The sequence below is a fragment of the Fundulus heteroclitus genome, chromosome 7 (genome assembly GCF_011125445.2).
Source record: "Fundulus heteroclitus isolate FHET01 chromosome 7, MU-UCD_Fhet_4.1, whole genome shotgun sequence".
Lineage (NCBI taxonomy): Eukaryota > Metazoa > Chordata > Actinopteri > Cyprinodontiformes > Fundulidae > Fundulus > Fundulus heteroclitus.
Window position 1 is genome coordinate 36,987,351 of NC_046367.1, and position 22,695 is coordinate 37,010,045.

General features: G+C 37.7%; 1 protein-coding gene across 4 annotated transcripts in view; it reads left to right on the forward strand.

Annotated features, from left to right (window-relative positions):
* pard3bb (par-3 family cell polarity regulator beta b) overlaps positions 1 to 22,695 on the forward strand; it is a 302,455-nt gene that overhangs the window by 51,887 nt on the left and 227,873 nt on the right. For 3 of the 4 annotated variants that reach the window (XM_036139581.1, XM_036139580.1, XM_036139582.1), the window contains exons 3-4: positions 9,177 to 9,330; positions 15,461 to 15,555. In XM_036139581.1, the coding sequence (XP_035995474.1) occupies positions 9,177 to 9,330; positions 15,461 to 15,555 (249 nt within the window). Of the gene's footprint in view, positions 1 to 8,304; positions 8,444 to 9,176; positions 9,331 to 15,460; positions 15,556 to 22,695 lie in introns of those variants that run through there. The other variant, XM_036139583.1, reaches the window with a different exon arrangement.

Below are 22,695 nucleotides of genomic sequence, written 5' to 3' on the forward strand. Positions count from 1 at the left end.
GATGGAAAGCGGCTCTTTGGTTCTGTTGAGTGCAGCGCCACGGTTCAACAACTTTATTTCATTTACAAAAAAATATCTTTTTTTCTTTAAACTGGGGGTTATAGGCAAGGTCAGGTAGAATATTTCATTATTCCCCTTGTGTTCAAAGGACAAAAACAGCTGATGTTGTCTAATAGGAAACAGATAAGTGACCTTTAGTAATGATAACAGGCAGAAATGTGCTTTTGTGGAGGGGATGAGAGTACCACGTCTTTGTGATGCACTTCAGATGCAGTTTCTGGTGTATTGGGCTAGGTGGTGCTGTCAGCCCATCACCGGTGTGTGTGTCTGTATGTGTGTGTGTGTGTGTCAGTGTGTGTTCCTGAGCGATCAGACTTGATTTCTTTCTTATGAGGAACAGTTGCATCAGGATAGGAGCCTCTGTGGCGTTGGACCCAAAAACAAGCATTTATCTTCAACTCGTAATATTCACATTATCTCAATTTATTTATGGCCCTCCCGTTTATTGTTTTATGAGGAGTACCAAGAACAGCTGAGATGGCACAGATGGCAGCAAATTAACATGTTTGCAATAAAAGCTTAAACTTTGGGGTTTCTCCCGATATTCTCTCGTGTCTAGCGTTCAGATGAAGCTGTAAAAATTTTCGCCTGCAGATAAAAAAAAAAAAAAAAAGAGTAAAATAGCTTCTCACAGAGGATGCATATTCCTGCTTCTTGGGGCCAGGGTTGTCATGTGCAGCCCTGATGTTAAATCTATGGTGATGAAGTGGTCACTGCCAGGGATATTGCTGACTGCATAAGATGGCAGAGTACTCCAGCACACACATTCGCGTACAGCCTCTTGAATGCCATAGATTTTTTTTTTTATTTATTTTTTACGGTAAGTGGTCCTGAGTGGAAATCAAAGGTCAGTGGTGTACAGATAGCTTAAGCATATTTAATTAAAGATTGTTTAGTCTGTGTGGGTTTGTGCGTTTGTGCGAGAGAGTGATTATGCACTGCCTTTGAGCTCTATGAATGGATCTGTTTGTAGCATTTTATCGATCCACACTCAAGTAATCAATCAAGCCATAATCGACCTGAATAAAAAGCATTTCATGTGGAAGAAAAAGATGGTAATGCAAGCGTGCGAGCTTAAATCTTTTATCTGGTACCAGTTTATGTACATCAATAGGAGCCAACTCAGCTCTCATGCATATCAAACCGGCACACAGGAAGTATATGCTGCTGATAGTAATACTTATTCTGATCAAAAAGAATAATGTTAACACTGTAATCAGTGGCCAATAATCCAGGCGCTAAAATTAAATAATAAAAAAAACTGATTGGTACGTAGGAGCAATGAAAAATCAGTTTTAATACAGGAATGTTTTATTTTTTTTGGCCGTGTTATGGCTTCCACGCTCATGGGGGAAGACTGCTGACTTGACTGATGTCCAGCAGACAGGCATTGACCTCCTCCACAAGAATGTGAGCCGCAAAAGGTCATTGCTAAATAAGTCGGCTGAGTAAGAGCTTTTATGCAGATGTCAGGAAAGTTAAGTAGAAGGAGAATGTGTGGTAATCGTGAGGCGCACAAGCAACGGACAACCTTGGCAAGATGGTGAGGGGAAACTCCTTCCAGGAGGTTGTTGGAGAGTCACTAGATGGACTGCTGCACCAAGAGGCACCAAACGCAGACGTATCCAGGACACGGGAGCAGCTGTCACATATCCTGTTGTTAGTCCAGAGTGTAGAAATAGTAGCAAAAACTTATTGGTTATGTGTAATATTTGTTTTCCTGAAACAGTGAATTATGGGTTTTATCAGCCAGCCGTAAGCATTAAAATGTCCGGGGGGAAAGGCTTTACGGAGATGCACCAATGGATGTTGTGACTTAGTGGTTTTTGCTCAACCCCGTTCAGGTCCAGGAAAAACAAAAGATACTAGAGGGATAGCAAATATATACCAAATGAATCCTTGATAAAATGTTTCCATAGTAAAGACAGTTCTTCTGATGCTCTTCCAGCTGCTGAGCTGAAGGTGCCACCATCAACTAGCATTGGTAGGTTTGGGTCCAAATTATACAGCAGACCTACTGGGGCTAGGTTATACAATATGTTAGTAAAGGACCCTGGAGCTTATCAGATTCTGACAAAAATATTTATTTTCAGCTATTGCTGTTTCAAACAATATACCGTATTTACTAATTAATTAAAGCTAATCCTTCATCACTTCTACACCCATAGCTTTTCATAACCTTAGGATCTAAATGCTCAACATAGGTGAACTCTGTAGGCTTGCTCACGTTTATCTACTATAATGCAGTTGGTGAAGGATATAAAGAATTTGCAATGTTAGCGTCTAATTTAGTGAATTTCTAAGTAGTCCAATGAATATCCAAAAGTAATGTTTAATGACAGGAGACTAGAAATAATTTGAAATTGATTGATTTTCTGTTTAATCATCTGATTTTTACTATAGATACTAGGGCTGGATGATATAGAAAAAAAAGCATATTGGTAAAATTAATATTATATTGATATATCAATAATTATCTAAAAATTCAAAACATTTGTTTAAGTGCAGCCCAGACCATTTTATACTGTTGCTTAATGACCATTTTTAGATAAAGAACACACAATCACTGAATTCAAACTCAGCCCCTTATTCAACCAACCCTTTACCAAAACGGCAAGTTTTTAAAAAAGAAAAAAGAACGTTTGCTTTCTGAACTTTTTGAAGGGGGCGGAGCATTCCTGGGTCTGTGTTTGTGATTGGTTGGGAGGATGTAATAACTGTTGTTTTAAACTACATGATAGAATAGAATGCAAAGGAAAGTAAAACTGTTCTTCTATCAAAATATGGATCAATATATATTGTTATGGAATTATTGTCCCGCCTTAATAGATACTATAAATCACATGTGTCAAACTACAGGCCGAATCCGTCCCATCAAGGCATTGTATCTGGCCCTCAAGAGCTAAAAAAGCCATATCATTTCATAAAGTAGAGGCATATATCCTTTTAAATTATATAAACTGGCTAAAACTGTGCCTCCTGTATAGAATGTTTATTTTTCTTTAACTGTGTAGTAACAGCATTCTGCCACTAGTTGTCAGTTTTCCCTCAACACGTTAAAACAACCCAGAAATGTCCAAAAAGAGAAAAAGTGATGCAGAATGATGATAGTTTAAAGTGTAACTCACCCTAATATCAACTTCTTTGCAGATAAACTGTGTAAAAACTGGGCCTAAGGGTGCTACTTTTATGTTACTGTGCATTTTTAAATACTTCTATATGAACTGAAAAGTATCAAAAGTATCATCTATACACGTGCAACCGGCCCTTTTAATGACTTCATGATGGCAAAGTGGCCCAATATAGAAATTAGTTTGACACCCCGGCTATAAATGTTTTATTATGCACTAAATTGTTGTGTAGAAAGTCAAAACTGAAAAACACGACGTAAAAAAATCCACCAGTGGACTGTAATGACTACAAAATGGTAAACCTTCTGAGCTGCATCCCGTATCAGGCTCAAAGCACACAAAGGACTTGTCTGATAGTCTTCCCAGCGCCTCCGAAAAAAGGAGCAAGTGTTGGGGCTAACAAGTGGATAAAGGCATATCTGCATCAGCTTGTCAGCGGCATGATCAAAGTAAACTTTGCGATTTGACAGAAGACTGAAAGGGGGGGAAAAAAGGAGGAAAATAATAACAGACTTTCACAGAGCTCTTCAGCTTTGAGCTGGCAGTGGTTGTTGACAGATTTGCTGAGGGGAACGTTAAATTTGGTTTAAAATGACGTAATGGAACCACACATTGGTTGCAGAAGCCAGTTAAAACGAACATACCAGAATACCAGCAGATCTCCGTCAGCATATTGCTTTTACCCTAAGCAAGCATTTTTCTGGTCAGAAATGGTTGTGACTACAAATTTTAAGTGTTTGTTTCCCCAGATCCTCTGAGGACTGATCTGTTTCTTTAAAGCTTTTCTCCTTCTCTAGGGGTTAAGGTGAGAGCAGAGCCCAAGATACATCCCTTTTAGTGAGGTAACGTGATCAAATGCACTGTGGCATTACCTGTAACCCTCACAGATGATGTCACGCTGCTTCATCGCCTCTTAATAAAAGTGTGAGCTTTCAGGCAGACAGGCCCATTAGTAGTTGCCTCGTGAGACCATCCTGATCTCGCGAGTTTTCAAGGTTTCACTCGCAGATCAGTCTGGCTACTCTCCGTTAAAGAAAATTTGGAGCCGTTCACCAAACAAACGTCCAATCAGCGTTGGCTTTGAGGCGAGTTGAGGTGTGACGCAACGGGAAGCGCGTCAGTTCAGTCTTAACAGCATGGCGGCTTCAGCCGATGAAACTAGCGTTAGCGTGGCTATCGAGCAAGTTTTATCGGAATTACAGAGTATTTCTTTGCTGAGCTAACGAGCCTTTACCTGCAGCAGCAAGAGTAGCTTGGCTTGTGGTTGTGTTTTCGTCGTCGCTCGTAACAGAGTGACGACAAATCTGATTGGTTTATTTGGCCCGTCTATCACCAACATAGGCCAATCAGCTAACCAGTATTTTCGCCCCTTCCCAAAATTACTTCAACGGAAGGTTTCCAGATGGATATGCGGAGCAAATCTATCTGGCGGAGTCAGGTAACATTAGTAGTTGGTCAGATGAGATCCAGCTTTCATATATCCTCATACCCTGGACAAATTTATGAGCGCCTTACATACAAATCTCATTTTATCGAGTGAGATGAAAAGGACGTATATGTTTTGGCTTGTTTTTAAAATACTGTAATTTGAGCCACTGAAGAAAATATCTGCAAAGCTGTATGTGATATTTTGAAGAGAGGAGCCGACACAGAATGGACAGCATGGCACATTTTGATTTTTGTAGAAAATGGGCACATCATCGCTCTAGCTCTTGACACGGTGACACTCAAGACTATCTCTTTTACTTCTAGGCTGGCTCTTTTGCTCTTACTGTCTGACATTGCAGACGGGTTTACAGTACAGCCTATCTGTCAACTCTCCCCTCATTATTGTCATTATAATTCTCCCTCAGTTCTTGTCTCTCACAAGTTCTTTTATCATTATTTTTTTTTTTTTTTGCAGCGTTACCTTTTTGTCTCTCAGCACAATCTTCCTCTCGTGCCGAACTTGCATTGTCACTTTGTGTAGCAGGTCTTTGAATCCTGTTGAACAGAACAAAGGCAGAGCTCAGCGCCATCTCATCTGATCCTCTTCCCTTTCTTATCACTGCTTTATTACAGATTTAATAGTGCCCTGGTAGGTTTGCCTGCATGTTTTTCATGCATTTATTGTTTTATGATGTCTACCTCTAAAACCTCTGTGTTTTTTTTTTGTTTGTTTTTTTTTTTAGGAATTTGTGCTTAATTTTACCAAGCCCACGCATTTAACCAGTTACAGATGTTATGTTTAAAAGGGAATTCCCCTTTTCTCCTTCTGGTTATCCTTTGTTTTTTTTTTTTTGTTTTTTATGACATGCCTCAATGAAGAGAAATTTTGTTGTTACAACTGTCTTAACTGTATCAAAATGGGATTTTATTTGATTGGCCAAAACATTATGGTATATATTTTAAAGTGGAAGGATAAATTACGCAGTTTGCAAGATTTATTTATTTATTTATTTATTTTTTTACCAGCGAACATTTAAATTGTGTGCTGTGTGTTTATATTGGCCCTCTCCAAGACTATAACAGGCTTATTGTAATAATTAGCAAGCTCTGAGATGTAGTCGTTCAACCAGATGTGGCTTTAGGGGTGTTGACCTTCTGTCTGGCTGAGCATTTAGTGTTTTTTCCAACCAGATGATGTCAGACCCCCAAGAGCCTGCCATGAGGGGTACCACAGGGCTCAATCTTCAGACCTTTTCTCTTTCTGGTGTATATTTTCCCCCTTGGTAAAAAAAAAACTCTGTTTTCTGAAGTATCTTGTTATTTCTATTCTGATGATATTCGGCTCGACTGTTCTTTTAAGTTGTCCTCTCTCATAAACTGGTTTAGCAGTATCAAACAGTAGCCCTGTGACTACTTGCAGAATGACTCTTGTAAGACTAGAACCTTAATTATTGCCTGTAAGGGCCAAATAAGTGAAATCAAGCAACATTTTGGTATATTGGCCTCTTTTTTTTTTTTTCAAACCAAACCTCAGGAACCTTGGTATTATATTTGATTCTGCCATGTCACTGGAGAGCCTTTCTCTTGGATTAATCAGACTTTTTTTTTCATTTTCAGTCAAAGAAATATAAGCTTCAAACTCTGGTATCAAAACCTAAATTTGAGATTATTAATGATGCTTTTATTCCATCGCATCATGATTATTGTCACTGTCATTGTATATGTTTGAATAAGAAAGCTATTCACTCTCTCCAGGCAGTTTAGAAGGCTACTGCAAGGATTTTAACCAACAAATGACAGAGAAAGCACATAACTCCAGCTAAAGTATCTTTATATTGGCTAGCAGTACATTTCATATAAAATTTTAAGGTATTAGTCCTTACCTTTAGAGCCCTATATGGTCAAGCCCATACCTATATCTCTAACCTTCTAGAGCCCTACAGTTGTTCTCACAGTCTGGGAAAAAAAAAAAAATCAATACTTATCGATATCGACTGATATCAAACCAATCTTGATACATTTTCCAGCCATATCGCCCAGCCCTAGCCTAGTCAGATAAGATCTGGACATATTTTCTCAGTTTAAATTAGGTCCGGTTCACTGTAACACATAAATATACTCTTCTCTAAGCAACTTCATTGCTTTATATTTGATTGTCCAATTTGAAGATGATTCTTTACCCCCGTCTCAAGCACTTTGCAACTATTGAAGGTTTTTTTCCAGTACTATTCTGTATTTTTGCTCCATCCATCCTCCCATCAACTCTGTTCCAGTAAAAAAAAAAGAAAAAAAAAGATATTTAACAAATGTATTCTGCCATGGCCTTGTTTCACCATGGAGAAGGTGTGTTAAAGGATTTCAGCATTGTTAGTTTTCTGCCACACAAATTTTGCCAATAAGCCTAAAAGTTTGGTTTTGGTCTCATCAGAGCAGAACTACTACTTTTTATCGTCTCCGCTGCAGTTTCTGTACTAATGTTTTTTTTTTTTTAACCAACTTCTGACACCTTCAGTAAAGAGCCGTATTTACACTGAAATTAAATTACAGAGAGGTGGGCTCTGTTTATTAATTAGGTGTCTAATGGGGGCAACTGGTTGTACATTTGGGAGTCTCCAAATAATAGGGGCTGATTACAAATGTAAACCATGCTTACATATTTTTATTATCCAAATCATTTAAGTACATTTTTTTAAGCTGCGTAAGAAAAATTGTAAGTATTTATGTTTACGATAAAAAAAATCTGTTTCTGTGTATCTCTTGTTTTTGTTTTTGTTTTTTACATGTAGCTGCTGTTTTTGTGGCTTTCTACTGGATAAGAGTAAGATTGTTCACAGCTTTCACTGAGATAGTCTGTCATGTACGGGAGGGTGAGGTTAACTAATCCTTATCAAATGGCGATCACTTCAGTTACATAACCAAAGCGATATTTCACAATCCTGGAGGAAGAACGATAGAGGTGTTTCTGAAAGAGCCAGGAAAAGAGCAGGTAGGGAATAAAAATGGAACATTAACAAATAAAGAACTGGCTATGAAGACGGAGAGTTGATTTGAAAGAAATGTGAGCTTTAAAGAAAGAAGGAAAGCTCAGAAAAGTCAGAGGCGGTTTGTTAAAAAAAGGAGACACGAAAGAGCACAATGAGCCGAATCTGTGTTAGACAGATGGAAGAGGGGAGGGTGACAGAACACGGATGTGTGAGAGTCTGAGAGAATAACTGGTGAGATATGGATGAGAACATGGCGAGAAAGGTGCGATATTGTGTAACTCGATACTATTCTACTCTCCGCCTCATGAGGCTATGCTGAACAGAAAGGCTAGATCTGTTGTATGCATAGTGGCCTAATCAATACAAGTTGTAGACTGTGCTATTTGAGGGCAGAGCTGGACGCGGTCACCTAGCCAGCAGACAGCGTGAAAGCATGAATGCAAAAGAGTATTTTTCACACGTCTCGGTGCTGCAGGAAACCTCTGGCTTTGCCGGCAAACTCACCTCTCTTTATTCTTGGTCGCTATAGACGCAGCACACACACAAATGTAGGTGTACTCACAACATGCATGCCCTGACACAGTTCTATTCAGCATGGAGCATGGAGGCCCCTCGAACACTGTGGTGGCGACCTCTGCCATGTTAGGCTAAACACAGGCTCAGTGCTATCCTCAATAGACAGGGATTCCACTATAAAACATGGTGAGGAAGCCAGCAGGTCGTTGAAACATATGCAAAAGGAGGATCAATGGCGCTAGTGGCTAGTTAGGAGCAGGCGCACGCTCTATCACAATAATGCTGGGCTCCTTAGGTGTCCTCTATAGCGTCCTCATCCACAAGGTAACACGGAGGTTTCGTGGATGCTTGTTTTTAAGACTGTTCATGATCGTAACACTCAGTGTTGTAGTACTCGAGTCCGAGACTCGAACTCGAGTCCGAGTCATTAGCTAAATTTAGAGACTCGTGACTTGACTTGGACTTGAGCGCTGATGACTCGAACCTGGACTCGGACTCCCACATTCAGATCATTCTGACTCGGAAATTGAGAAAAAGACTCGACTTTTTTTATATCATCAGGCTATAATTTTAATATGTCATTAGAATATTATTTGGTGTATGATTTTAATATCTATTAGTGCAATGTGGTGGAGTGTGGATTTTTTTTTTTTAGTTTAAAAACATGTAGGCTATGCTTACTTTAGTGCGGAACTTGGACTCGACTTGATCAATAAGGACTCGACTCGGACTTGACGCGGATGAGTAGTGGACTTGACTCGGACTCGACTCGGATTTTTTTTTTAATGACTTGGACTTGACTCGGACTTGAACACTGGAGACTCGAACCTGGACTCGGACTCGAGGCATAGTGACCTGACTACAACACTGGTAACACTTATACACCCATGCCAGGTTTAAAGCTGTAAAGTCAACTTCCACATAAAAGGTATCTAGGAGTTTATCTCCAGGCTGGTTTTAAAGTCCAAAGTTTGCAAGTCTGGGGAATATTTAGAGACCAGACGTGAAGATTCTTGGTGATACTGTCCAATGCTAATACTCTTTTTTTTTTTTGTAGCTGATGGCGGTGTATGAGGAGCAGGAAGCCCAGCAGAGAGATGCGGCTGACGCCAGCCTGACCCCGAGCCCTGACCTCCACCAAGCTGAGCTCTCCGTTTTCCAGCCAATCACAGGAGGAGAGATTGAAGTCAATTCTTCAGCCCTCAAATCTAGTAAGATTGTCTTTAGTTCCTTTATATCGGTAGCTGCAATGTCCTGCTTAGCGGTAAATGGTGTTTAAATATACGTTTTTCTCAAGCGGCGTTAAGAAAACAAGTTGCAGAAGTAGGTCCATGCCTACTTCTAAAAAACTTTGTTCGCTCCATCTAATTGTCACTAAGCTTAAACATTGAAATACAGCTGTAGCAACTTTTTGAAGCCGAGAGTCAAAATAATTGGACAATCGTGTGAAATCAACATTTAACGCAACACATTCACATATTTTCCACACTACGGTTGATCTGAGGTTGGATGATTATTTTTCTATCAGGTAAGATTGGATGAAAATAGGATAAAATCGGATGATTATTTACGATGCAATTAGACACAATAGAAATAAGGATGGTTAAAGAAAGACGCATGAAAGAAAAATTACAACCAACTGAATAATGTAGAAAAATACAAGTTAACCAATAATATAGCAATAAAATGTCTAATTCCGGAATTAAGAAACAAATAATTCATAATATGAAATGTTTTGGTTGGAAAGCAGGCTTTAAGTGATACCATCGTTATAATTCTTCCTTAATCTTTGTTTTAAAATGTTCCTTTCATCATGGAAACTTGTTTCTTCAGAAATCAATTAACTATCAGATAATTTACACTAACTTGAGTTTGAATGGTTTCCACACGCCTTGTAATATTTTACACAATTCTGCCAAACAATGGGATTTTTATAATGTAAAAGTGAAAAAATCTATGATGCTTTCTTTATGTAATCAACTTTTATTTTAGTTTGTATTGCAATATTGTTTCCTAATAAAAAAAATGGAACCAATAATTAGGCTGCAGATTGTAGTATGGCTACTTTTAGAAGTCTGCAAGCATAGCTTTAGAGCCTTTTGTTTTCCACACACAGGGGAGACACGGTTAACGTTGAATCCCAGCACAGTCGAAGGTCAGGAAGTGATGGGTGGGACAGTAATGAAGGCAAGATGGCAGAGGCCAGAGCGTTGGAAGCGGTGTCATTGAGATGCGGGCCACAGACAGACGAGGAGAGGAAGACAGGAAGTGCATGTGTTCTGTCAGGCTGCAGACCAAAAACTAGTGTTTGTGTCTGCTCAGTGTTACCTGAATCCAACCTTTCTACGTGACCTTTACGCTCTCGCCCCGCGCCTGTCTCTGTACGCTTTTCTCCGTCTCTGCTTCACAGCCTTCTGTCCTTTTTCAAATCAAGTGCTTGTTTGCTAGTTACTCTGTATGTGGTTGTGAGGGGGCTTGTAGTCGTCAGTGTAACTTGGTCAAATGTACCTTTGATTTAACAAAACGAGCCGTGTTAACCAGGCGCGCTGTGTTTTAACTATTTCACCTCAATATTTATTCTTAAGTTGCTTTCAATCAGGAACTCCATTATTTTTCATCCTTCCTGGACAAATTTGCATCAGCATTTAAAAAAAAAAAGTACAGGTTTCAGTTTATAATAATAAAGGACAAACCTTCTTAAATCACAACAGGGTTTTTCTGCATTGTCCAGACGGGAAGTTTAGTCTGTTTCAGTACAGTCGCCCGTCAGCAGAGATTAGTGGTTATATGTGAGTGTTGTGGGAGCACTCTGGAGACTGTCAGTGTTAGTGTAAGGGAGGTCAGAGTTAGGCCTCCGTATCTGTCTATTGTTTCGCCTTTCAGTCCAAGTTGCCTCCTCCTTTTTGTCTTCAACGGCTTGTTTTCTGTTGCTCAAAATTTCTCATTCTGACAGTCTAACACTCTTTCTTTTCTCTTTGTCTCCACCTTACTGTGAGTTTCTCAAATTTACATTTTGTCTAGCCTTGCAGTTTGTCTTGTCTTCTTGATCCAACTTCCTTAAAGTTGTTTTGTTTGTGATTGAGTTTTCTTTTTGATGTTAGATAATGTAAAGATTATGCCTCTGTGTAGATCATGTAACGAGTGAGAAAGTTCTGTTGTCAATGTGACCAAAATTGCCTTTTTTATAGTTGCTTCACACGCACAACACTCTCTGAAGTTCAACATTTATACAGTCGATGTTGCTATTTATGAATTGGTAGCAGATGGATTGAGTTAATCCAAAGTTGATTAATCTTATTAATTAACTAAGAATTAATTGATAACATCAACACTTTTTTTTTTACAACATGCTAAATTATAAGAGGCACATCATTACATTTTAACAGTCTATTGTACCATCTGTATTAAATACTGACTGAATAAACAAAAATTGGTTTTCTCACACATTCTTAAACTTGGATCTATTTATAAAAAATAACAAAACAGGAACCTAGTAGGTTACTGAGTAGAAAAAAATAAGTTTGATATATATATTTATATACTCTACTCTATATATATATATATATATATATATATATATATATATCCATCCATTCATCCATTCCATCCATTTTCCAAACCGCTTAATCCCTCATGGGGTCTCGGGGGTGCTGGTGCCTATCTCCAGCGTTCACTGGGTGAGAGGCGGGGTACACCCTGAACAGGTCGCCAGTCTGTCGCAGGGCAACACAGAGACAAACAGGACAAACAACCATTCACACACACACTCACACCTAAGGACAATTTGGAGAAGCCAATTAACCTAACAGTCATGTTTTTGGTCTGGCAGGGCTAACAATTTAGGAGCTTATTGAGTGTTTAAATTTATAAACAGGACCACACAAAGAGTATTTTGTATCCCTGTCGCCATTAAACAGTGCAAAAATGATCTTGCAGTGTACTCCTTTTGGACCACTTCATGTTGCCACCGCCATTTTCTCTTACCACTACTGTGTTGCGGCTCCACTTTAGAATGGCCAGCAGCGCCCTCTTCTATAGATAGCAGCCATACAACACTAAAAGAATGTCCATCTAAGCGGATGTTATCAGTTAATTGGATGAAATAAACTTTAACCTAATTAACCATCAATTGACAATTAATCATAAGAAGATGTACAGTCCCTTTAAGATCATCCCCCTGCTATAAACACCCAAACACGGATTCACCATCATGGATCAATGCATCCTTTCATTTCATACACGTCAGTCTGCCAAGATCGTCGGCCATTTGTACCTCATGGCATACGACTGGGCTTGTGGAAGCAAGAGAGCGTGGCTTACAGATACCAACGTTCACCTGAGAAATAATATGTAAGAGCTGAGCTCCGTGTCATACAGGTTGGTTAAATGCAAGCAAAGTTTTTTTGCTCCATGTCAGTGTCTGCATCGACGTCTTTCTTAGATCAGATAAAAAAATGAAGTGCCATGTCTAATACAAACCTGCAGATTTCTTCTGTTCCTTCTGCTTTCTTCGTTTTTTTCAGTGTGTGTTCTTTTCACAATCCCATTTAGTGGTTGTAGGGTTGGAACTACCTCCAAGATGGATCAGCAGTGTAATGGTAGTTTTTCAACTTTAACCCCTTATTCCATGTGAGTGCCTTTCAGTTGATTGTCAAAAATGAAAAAAGCAAGTAGATTGAGGCATAAAAGGATGATCTCAAAGTGGCTTAGAGGAATTATATCCCTTACACAAGCCTAAATGCAGCATGACCTCACAGGTAGAACCGAACAATAATTCAACAACAATATACATCGATCGATAGCCGTGTGGTGCGACAGAAAACAATGTAAATAAAAAGGTCAATAGAATAACAGTTTTCCTTCCTTTTGCATTCTAGCCTATCATGTAGATTAATACTACAGTCATTACATCCTCCCAACCAATCAGAAACAGCTTCGCCCCCTTCAAAGACTTCAGAGATCACAGGTTTTCTTTTTTCTTTTCTTTTTGAAAAACTTGGGAGTTTTGGTAAAAAGTTGGTTACATAAAGGGTTGAATTTGAATTCAGTGTTCTGAAAATCAAGATATTTTTTTTTGGACAATTATCAATATCAATCAATATGATTTCCATTTTTATCGATTAGCTATTTTCCTGTATCGTCCAGCCCTACTCACAGGTGTAATATGTGTGTGTATTTAAAAAAAATTATATGTAAGTTGTTGCAAAAAAAGCTTCTTCGTGGTGTAGTGATCAAATCCTGATTTCGTCAGGAGGGGCATGTCGTGTAAAAACTCTGCCAAGTCTGTGTGCAAGTTGTAATGGCTTGATGTGGCGACCTCTGAATCAGGGAGCCGCTGAAAAGGCAAGGCAAATTTATTTGTATAGCACATTTTAGTACAGAGACAATGCAAAGTGCTTTACATGATTAAAATATAGGAAAATAAAACAGAATAAAAGTAAGTCGGAATAAAATGTATAAACAAAATAGAACATTAAAAACAGTTGGACTACAAAGTTGAACTAATGATGTTTCAGTAAAACTACAACAGTCAAAGGCAATCCTAAACAAATGTGTTTTTAATCTTGATTTAAAGGAACTCTTTAATGTAAGACTTTCCAATAAATGTTCCTTCAGACATACAAAAGCATGCTTTCATACTTTGGCATGCTGCCCTATCTTAGACCCTTCAATCTTATTTATATATATATATATATATATATATATATATATATATATATATATATATATATATATATATATATATATATATATTCTATTTCATTTCGCTTCACCGACTCAGACTATATCCATGGCCAAAAACAGGATAAAAAAACATTTAAACTACAGGTTTGAATGTAACAAATGGGTTAAAAGCCAAGGGAGGGGAATGCTTTTGCAAGGAACTGTATATAAATAAACTATAATGAATTCTTCCCACAATAAATTTACTTCCACAGCAAAAGGTTTTGTTCTTAGTGTGACCGGTGTGGTGCTCTTTACTGACTGAAATGATCAAATTACCAGTCATGCCGGTTAAACTAAAAACTACCATTTGACGTCACTGACCGATCTCTCGCTGCGTCTCAGATACTTACATGCCCTTACTCCTGTGTGCATTAGAGACCCTGCTAACATTTCTACCTCTGTAACAACAAAAGGCTCCTATTCTAAAGTGGATGTTTATGCAATTGTGGTTAAAAAAAAAGTCAAAACTCTCCTGGAAACTTTAAAAAAAACTTTTCTTTGCCTCTGATCTCGTCCATCAAACCTTCTCCCTGTAATTGTCTTTCTTTGAGGAGATGAATTGATTAAAGGTTTGGCGTACTCCATCTCCTCCAGTACTTCTGAAGAGCACCAAGGGTCCATTTGTCACAATCAATATATGACCCTACAAATATCATTTGCTATGTCTTGAGAGTACTTTAACCATATAGAGTTCCCTCCACCCACACTACCACCTTTGCCATTATATTCCCAATTGAGCTATAGGCGAGTACATGACAGTGTTCCTAATGTATGTGTATAGATTGATGGACCCTATGAGTGGGGGTGGTGGATTTTCAGAGTGCACCACACGCATCATAATAAAACCACAGCATATTAAATCTTATTTATTTGCTTAGCTTTCTGCAGTGTTGACTTTCCTCTCATTTTCACGTCTCCCTCAAGCCCCATCAGCGGCACAAGCAGCAGCGCGGTGTGTTCCATTTATCAGTTTCTGGTAAATGATGATTTTATGCAGAGGGCCGATGAGATGTGAAGAAAAGAGCCGTTATCATCTGTTACCTACTTGCACACACGAATCTACAAATCAGCCACTTATTGGCCATTTGGATGCATGAACAACAGCGCGTTCGCCGACGGGATGCGAGCAGATAATACATTAACTTCTCACACTTCCCGCACATTGTCACCTCTGCAGAATCAGCTGTCAGAACATTCAGTGTGAGACTGTGGGATTAGGATGTCACTTATACATATGGACATACATATACAAATGTAGCTGGCTGTTTGGTTGATTGGTCAAAAACGGCTATTGGTCCAAAGAATAAATATCTGCTATACTTTGTGTGTCTGTTAAACAAATAAAGGATTGAGGTGGACAAAATGGTGAGTAACGAAGCAGTTGCAAAGTTAAATTCGTCATATTTGAAGCAATTTTCTTTTATTCTGAGCCCTGTAACGATGATTTGTTAAAAATATGCTTTCATTATGTTGCCAGTTTGATACTGTGACTTCTTTTGCATCAAAGTGTTTCAAAAGGTGTTCTCTGTTCTCACAATTCTTAATATGGCCACCTTATATTGCATATTTATAAGTTTTGTTTCCCTTTTTTGTGTGTCCCCCCCCCACCCCCAGACACACCCCTGCTGGTGAGGAGCAGCAGCGACTCAGCCCTCAGCCCCCAAACAACAGAGACTGAAACCTCCTACAATGAAAATAACACTGTGATGGTAAGACTAAGAAGCCGTGGTTTTAAAAAAAAGAAAATATCGATGAACACAAAAGTATTTACCGTACATACACAACATTTAATTGAAACTAGTTTATAAGAAAAGGGGAAAACAAATTGAGCAGGTAAGTGAAGTTATCTGCCAATTGAATTATATTATAGTATTTTGACCCCTAAAATACGATAATTAGATATACTGCCCTTGAAATAAGATGATGGAGATGAGTTTTTCGTATTTTAAGTGCAAAATTCTTATTCTACTGGCAGATCATTTAAGCTTGCCTGCTCAAATCAAGGACAAATACACTAATTTCATGAAAAATGTACTTACTTTTAGTTCCCTCTATGCAGTGTGGAGAGTTTAATTAACACTGGCTAATGTTAAATATTAGCCTGATATTCAGTTTTCAAGATAGGGAGGAATTCCCCCCTTACAAGCTTTGCAGTGGGGGGAGGACTTCCACTAACAACATGCAACCTTTTTAAGCAATCTAACATTTTTAGTATTATATGTCTCATAATGTTTCGGTTTGTGGAGGTCTTTTGTTTCGGTTTTTAAATATTGATTTACTTTGATATATTACCGTGGTCACTATGAACTCTCTCCAGTGCTTTTGTAATCTAATAGGCAGATTGTCATTAAATATGCTAAGCACATTAAGATTCTCATGGGGAAAAACACTTTGATTCTAATGACCTCCTGCCCTTTTACTTCAAAAGTATTCCTGTTGTTAGTAGCAGAGTCTGCACTGCTCTTTGAAATTAGGCAAGTTTTTTTGTCATGTTTCATATATTAAGTCTGGTGTTATTGAGTATGGTTGTAGATGAATACTACCTGTGCCGTCAAGGCAATTTATCCGACCCCCAAGAGCCAAAAAAGGCATATCATGTCATAAAGTCGAGATATGTATCCTTTTAAAGTGTATAAAGTGGCTAAAACTGTGCCTCCTGTAGCGAATGTTTTTTTTAACTGTGTAGTAACAGCGTCCTGTCAGTTTTCCCAAAGTACATTAAAACAACCCAGAAATGTCCAAAAAGAGAAAAAGTGATGCAGAATGATGAGTTTAAGGTGTAATTCACCCCAATATGAACTTTATTTTGCAGATAAACTGTATAAACTGGGACAATGTGCTACTTTTATGTTACTTTGCTTTTTTTTTTATATATTTCTAATGTGAACTGAAATGAAATTATGAAATCAAAAGTATCATCTATCCACGCGCAACCGGCCCTTTTAATGACTCCATGATGCCAAAGTGGCCCAATATAGAAATGAGTTTGTAACCCAATGTTATTTATCCGGTGTTTATAATACAGCACCCCTTTGAAAAAATAAATTAACAACAATACAGAACCCCTGTTTATAATACAGAAACCCTTTGAAAAAATAAATTAACAACAAAAAATCCAAACAGCAAGAACACATTAAACCTAACCTAGCAGCACATGCACCATGAAATCAATAGTTCAGGCCAGCAGCAGTGTGGTATGCTGACACAGGCTAGCAGTTTGCCTTTTTGTGCAAACATGTGGGGATAAATGTGGTTAAAGAGAGGCGGTAAATGATGCCTTTCCTTTCCTGTCCTTCCTCTTCCAGACACATTTTGCCACATCAGGCTCCATTAATAAAGATGGATGACTCTCAAGAGTCCCCCCCCCCCCCCCCCCTCCTTTATCTTTTGGGGCCATCTCAGACTTTCTCAGAGGTCATAGGTCACACTTTTCTGTTAGCTTCATCTGCTCCTGCCTTACTACTGCTAATCTCAGATTCACTTCTACTATATTTCAATGCCAGTGCAGCACAGTATGTCATTATGTGGTTATGGTGTATAAGTAATACACAATGAAATAGAAACAAGCTTCAGTTAAATTCAGGTGCCTGCGGTATTTGAGTAAATTACTTAATAGCTCTTAAGATGCACAAAGCACCTCAACCTAAACAACCTTAATTTATTATTTTTTTCCTCTGACAGCAAGCACACGATTCCACGTCCTTACTACTCTTGCATTATGTATATTATTAGTACTGTATAGTAGTTAAATATACAGTGATTATGATGTATTCATTTACCTTGCATTTCTTCGTCGTCAGTAGATTAAAATAATGATCCAAACACAGGGTTTTAGCTGGTTAAAGATGTAGTTTTGATCGTTCTTGATGGTGTTACTGTTGCTATTCCCCATTCACTGTCGGACGCTGATAATCCCTCAAGTTCACTGCTTAAATTAACTTGATGCTTGATTGGACTATTGAGTTATGAGCCTTCTCCCCCCTGAGACCCCTTACTGGACAAACATCCTGTGTTAATAAGTCTGTATCCCCCTTAGAATGATGTGTTTGCCAGGTTCGTTATGTCTAGGGAATATGTTTTGTGGTCAGTGTCTCTACCTGTTGTTGCTCTGGGTGACCGGCAGTGTCTGAGAAGTGCAACCTGTACGCCACGTCCTAAAGTGTTATGTTAGGTGAGAGTATTTCAGCCTTATTCCTTCAGTCCATGTCACATATAATATGAATTCAATTAAATTAAATAGCCTTCTGTAATGCACCAAATAGAAGACTTGAAAATAGACCAGGAGTGTGTTTTTAAGACGTTTATTTTTAAAGGTGTACGTTGGGTGGCAGGAAATCACTCGTTACTAGTGCTGGGTTGTCGATTCAAATTTCAAGAATCGATTTGATTCCGATTCTCAAGATTTAGATTCGATTTGATGCGCCGGTGACACTTACAAGGACAAGCAGTAATATAACAATGGATTAATTAATATGAATTAATCATTTAATATTATTATACATTTTCTGTTTATCAGCACAATTTACAAAAACACCATTATTAGCTCCTGTTTGTCAAACAAGAATTCAAAACGATGAAGTCCATCATAATTGAAGGGTTAAACTATAATGTGCTATAATATTCGTAATTACATTTAAAAATGCTTAAACTGTTGAACAGCAGCAGCAGAAAGAAGAATCTCAAAAACCAAATGAGGCCAGTGGTCGTAGCAGCTGTTAGTTACAGCTACCCATCAACACAAACACAGAAAACCATCTGCAAACCCTTGGTTCTTATTAACTAAGCACTACGTTTTACTCCCAATGCCAATCATTTTGCAAGCGAGTGCACAATGCCCATTTTGAATGGAAAAAAAAGCCTTTTTTTGATCTAGGGAAATGTGTCTTTGAATACGAGTCGAGAAAAACCAAACATTTTCTAGCACTGGGATTTTGTGGCTCTCCAACAGTTTCATCTTTGTGGTTTTAAGACTTACTGTTGCTAACAAAGCTTTTCAAAAATTATATTGATTGGTCTAATCATTAAAGCTTACAAACAACACACACAAAAAAAAAAACAAGAAAATTGTGTCACTTTTCTTTTCCTAGCATCTCTCTGTCTGCTTGATGGCCTTCAGAGTCTCAAATCTTCCCGCTGTCTTTGCTTTTCACTCTCACACCTGCTGTGCTGTAACAACTACCACATAAGTGTCGATGCAGTAAATGACTCTGGAGAAGCATCTGCTGTAAATAAATAAAAAAAACTTTTTCCCCCCTCCATATACAAGTTTTCTATCTTGCTGTTATTCTTTTTGTCCTTTTTTTTTTTTTTTTCCTCGCAGCCCCACTCTCATGCGTCCACATCCACTTGTGTGCACAAACCTCACACACTCACTCACTCACACACTCATCCGTCTCTTCCCAACCAGTCAGGTTCCAGCAGAGGTAATGGCTCCGGGGTAATTGTTCAAATTGTCACTTGGCCTTTTGGTGAGAGCAGTGAAGGGAAAAAAGTACTCTTCTTGCAGTAATTTTCTGTCTTTCGTCTGTCTGTCTTTTCTCCTACTCACCTGCCCCTTCCTTTACTTAGTTTTTAATCTTATCTTTTAAATTCCTGTTGCAAATAAATCTAGTAGGTTTTTTTTTTTTGCCTATATCATAAAGATGCACCAATCCAGTTTTTTTCCAGTACAGATACCTGGGCTGAGCTTATCGGCCGATACCGATCCGATACTATCAGGCTTGACATAAACATTGGTAAAAAAGGTTTACGTTGCAGATATTTCATGTCGCAGTGATCAAGTTTGAAATGTTTCCATATAGCCGACTTGGCTCGGTCAGGTGCTTGCTACATGACGCTGTGTTTGCTCATCACTAGCTGCTGTGTGTGCTCTGCGTGATGACATAACCGGCGTTGCAAACATAGAATTGAAGTGACTAGATTGCTGTTACTGTATTGCTGTGTATTAATAAAAAAAAACCCCGAATTAACAGAATCGGAATGCTGGATCGGCGTTGTTCATCCAATATCCGATCACTCTACCTAGTCAATATCTGAGCCGATATCCGATCCAGGTATCGGATCGGTGCATCTCAACTATATCATGTTGCTCTATGATTACAACACTCCATTTATACAAAAACATGAATACACATAGTTGCTGGTAATGTGATTATCAGACAAGAAGTTAATTATGCACAGAGTATTTTTGAGACTAATTTGGCTGTAAAGCATTTATTTGTAGAGCATGTGTGTTTATGCGTGCTTTCTTATTTACATACTTGTACTTACATACATGCTTGTGTGTTACCCTGATATTATTTTTGATTAATCTATGTTTCTTTTTTTTTCTTTTTTTACATAAAACACTTTGCAGCTTAGCTTTTTTTATTGAAACAAGTGTATCTCTACACTTTTATAGTTCCACTCGATTCTGTTGAAGGTCGAATGTGAAAGTAATACTGAGATCTTGTTGTTAGAGTGGCAAACTAGGACTTTGGGCTGAACTACATTTTGAGTTTCTATTGAGTCTTTCTTTTTTTATGCCACTCAGTGTGAACGATTTAGTAATTTTATCATATAAATACCTTTTTATAAACTGTAGTGGAAAAAGTTTGTTAAAAATATTCTTAGTTTTTGCCATTGTTAATTTATCCAGCTGTTTTTAAAGTGGCTTAATTAGCTGATGTTGGTCAGTGAACATAATTTTTAAAATTATCTTAAGAAGTAATGAAGTAAAGCAAGACAACCCCCCTTTATCTTTTTTAAAGTAGAAAGAATAAATAGTGGGTGCATGAATTGATAAATGCTTCTTTATTATGGAAGAAAATCATATTCACAGATATTAAACAAAATATTCAAATTATGATTAATAACCAGTATTAAGTCTGAACATACATTGCATTTCTTGCATTTAAGTAACAAATTAAGATATTTGGTAAGTGGAAATAAAATCTGAAGTAATTATCAAATCAGTTTCACAACCAAACATTTTGCTGTTTAAACATTATTCACACATGTATGATTTAGTTATATAGGAACACTACTTTTCAGTGTTTTTAATAAAATGCGGACATTAAACAAATGTTTGCAAAAAGCTGAGTTACCACATTTATCTACTGTGGTGTTGCTACCAAGCCATGTAACCCAGCTAAATAAATTGCAAACATCGCGTGTTATATACCGATTACTGAAAGTTCTTTAAAAAAACATCCCTGCACCACCCGTCCATCTAATAAAAGCAACGTCTAATATTATTGACAGCTGGACCATTGGCTTAATGGTATAGTTTAAATGATGTAGATTTAAAAAAGAGTATAGATTTCATTAGATTTTCAATCTGTAAATGATTTTTTTTTATCTTTGCTGTAGCTTTCATTGCGACTGAACGTTATGACACTGACCATACTGACAACTTAACATTAAAAGTTATGTGTTTCATGAGCTTTGTATGTTTAGCCTGACAATTTAAATTCAAGTTGTAATTCCTGACTCGGTTTTCCACAGCTTCTTTAAATTAATGCTATGTCTTGTTAAAAACTTTACATTCTGCATCAATGAGCTGAAACTTTTTTAGAGTAACTCTTAACTCTCTCTGTTTACTGGTGCAGAGTCTACTTGCAGTGGCACACCGCCTAAAAAGTGCATAGGGGTGCTTATGTTAAAAACATTGCTTTTAAAAAAAATAAATAAAATGAAACAGCAGTGCCTCACTCCAGTCATCAAGAGCTATTCTCCTGAAACTTTTAGATGCATCCCTTCTCTTAACATACCTGAATCAAACAAATGGCTCATTACCAGGCCCCTGCAGAGCTGAATGACATCCTGAGGAGGGGATTTAGCCATTTAATGCACTTAAATGAAGCAAAGATGCGTCCAAAAGTTGTAGAAAAAGTAGCTGTCGAGGACTGGATTAGGGAACTCCTGAAGTATGGGCAGATTTTTTTCAGATTTGAGGATTGGGATAACACTTCATGGGAGTCTGCTTCTTGATCAGTAGGTATAGAGCAAACCTGGCCCTTTAGATGACCTTGACTGGCTCACATGAAAATTGTTCATCAGAATACAGCCTAGACAGGTTAATAAATAATGCTATTAATATAAAAATCATATTAAATAATGTTTTTAGAGTAATAATACCAGTAGTAACATTTTGGTCTTTCTAAGGGATCTTGATAGGAATACCATCAGCATCTCCTCTCGTTGCGTGCCTACTCCAGAAACAGGGTCTTCCTTATCCTCTTTGGATCATTGTAGTGACAGGGTTTTATTGCGTGGCAACAAGGCTGTTAAATTCATTTAAAATAAATATTCTTATTTCTGTAATATTCTCCAAAAGTTTTATTATCTGACATTTCAGCACATTTTCAGTGCTTATCATAATCAAACACTGACTCTTGGGGCAAGGTGCTGCAAATAATAGCATGTTCATCAAGTATATTTTCAGAGATTAATTTCATATAGATAAACATGCACATATAAACTTTGTGTCGAGTAAATATTGGACAAAATGCAGAGCAAGCAACCCAGCATTTATCATACTTACCCTTTGAGCGTTTTCAGGGAACACTTTGGTTGATTGGTCATTTAGTAATTAGTAATATCACTGATAGTTTGGTCTTTTTATCCACTTTGAGCAATTATTAAATTGGACCAAGAATAATAAATGCTTGCAGCCCATTTATTATACACGAGCAGTAGTTACTTAATGCAGGATTATTAATCACTGAGTTAAAATGGAAAGCTTGCTTTTCTATTCTCCAGTTTTTGGAGGGCCACTAATGCTCACAAGTATTGATTAAGCTGTCAAATGTCGACAGACTAATGCATTTTTTTTCATTGCAATTCTCTTCAGTAATTTACATAAATCT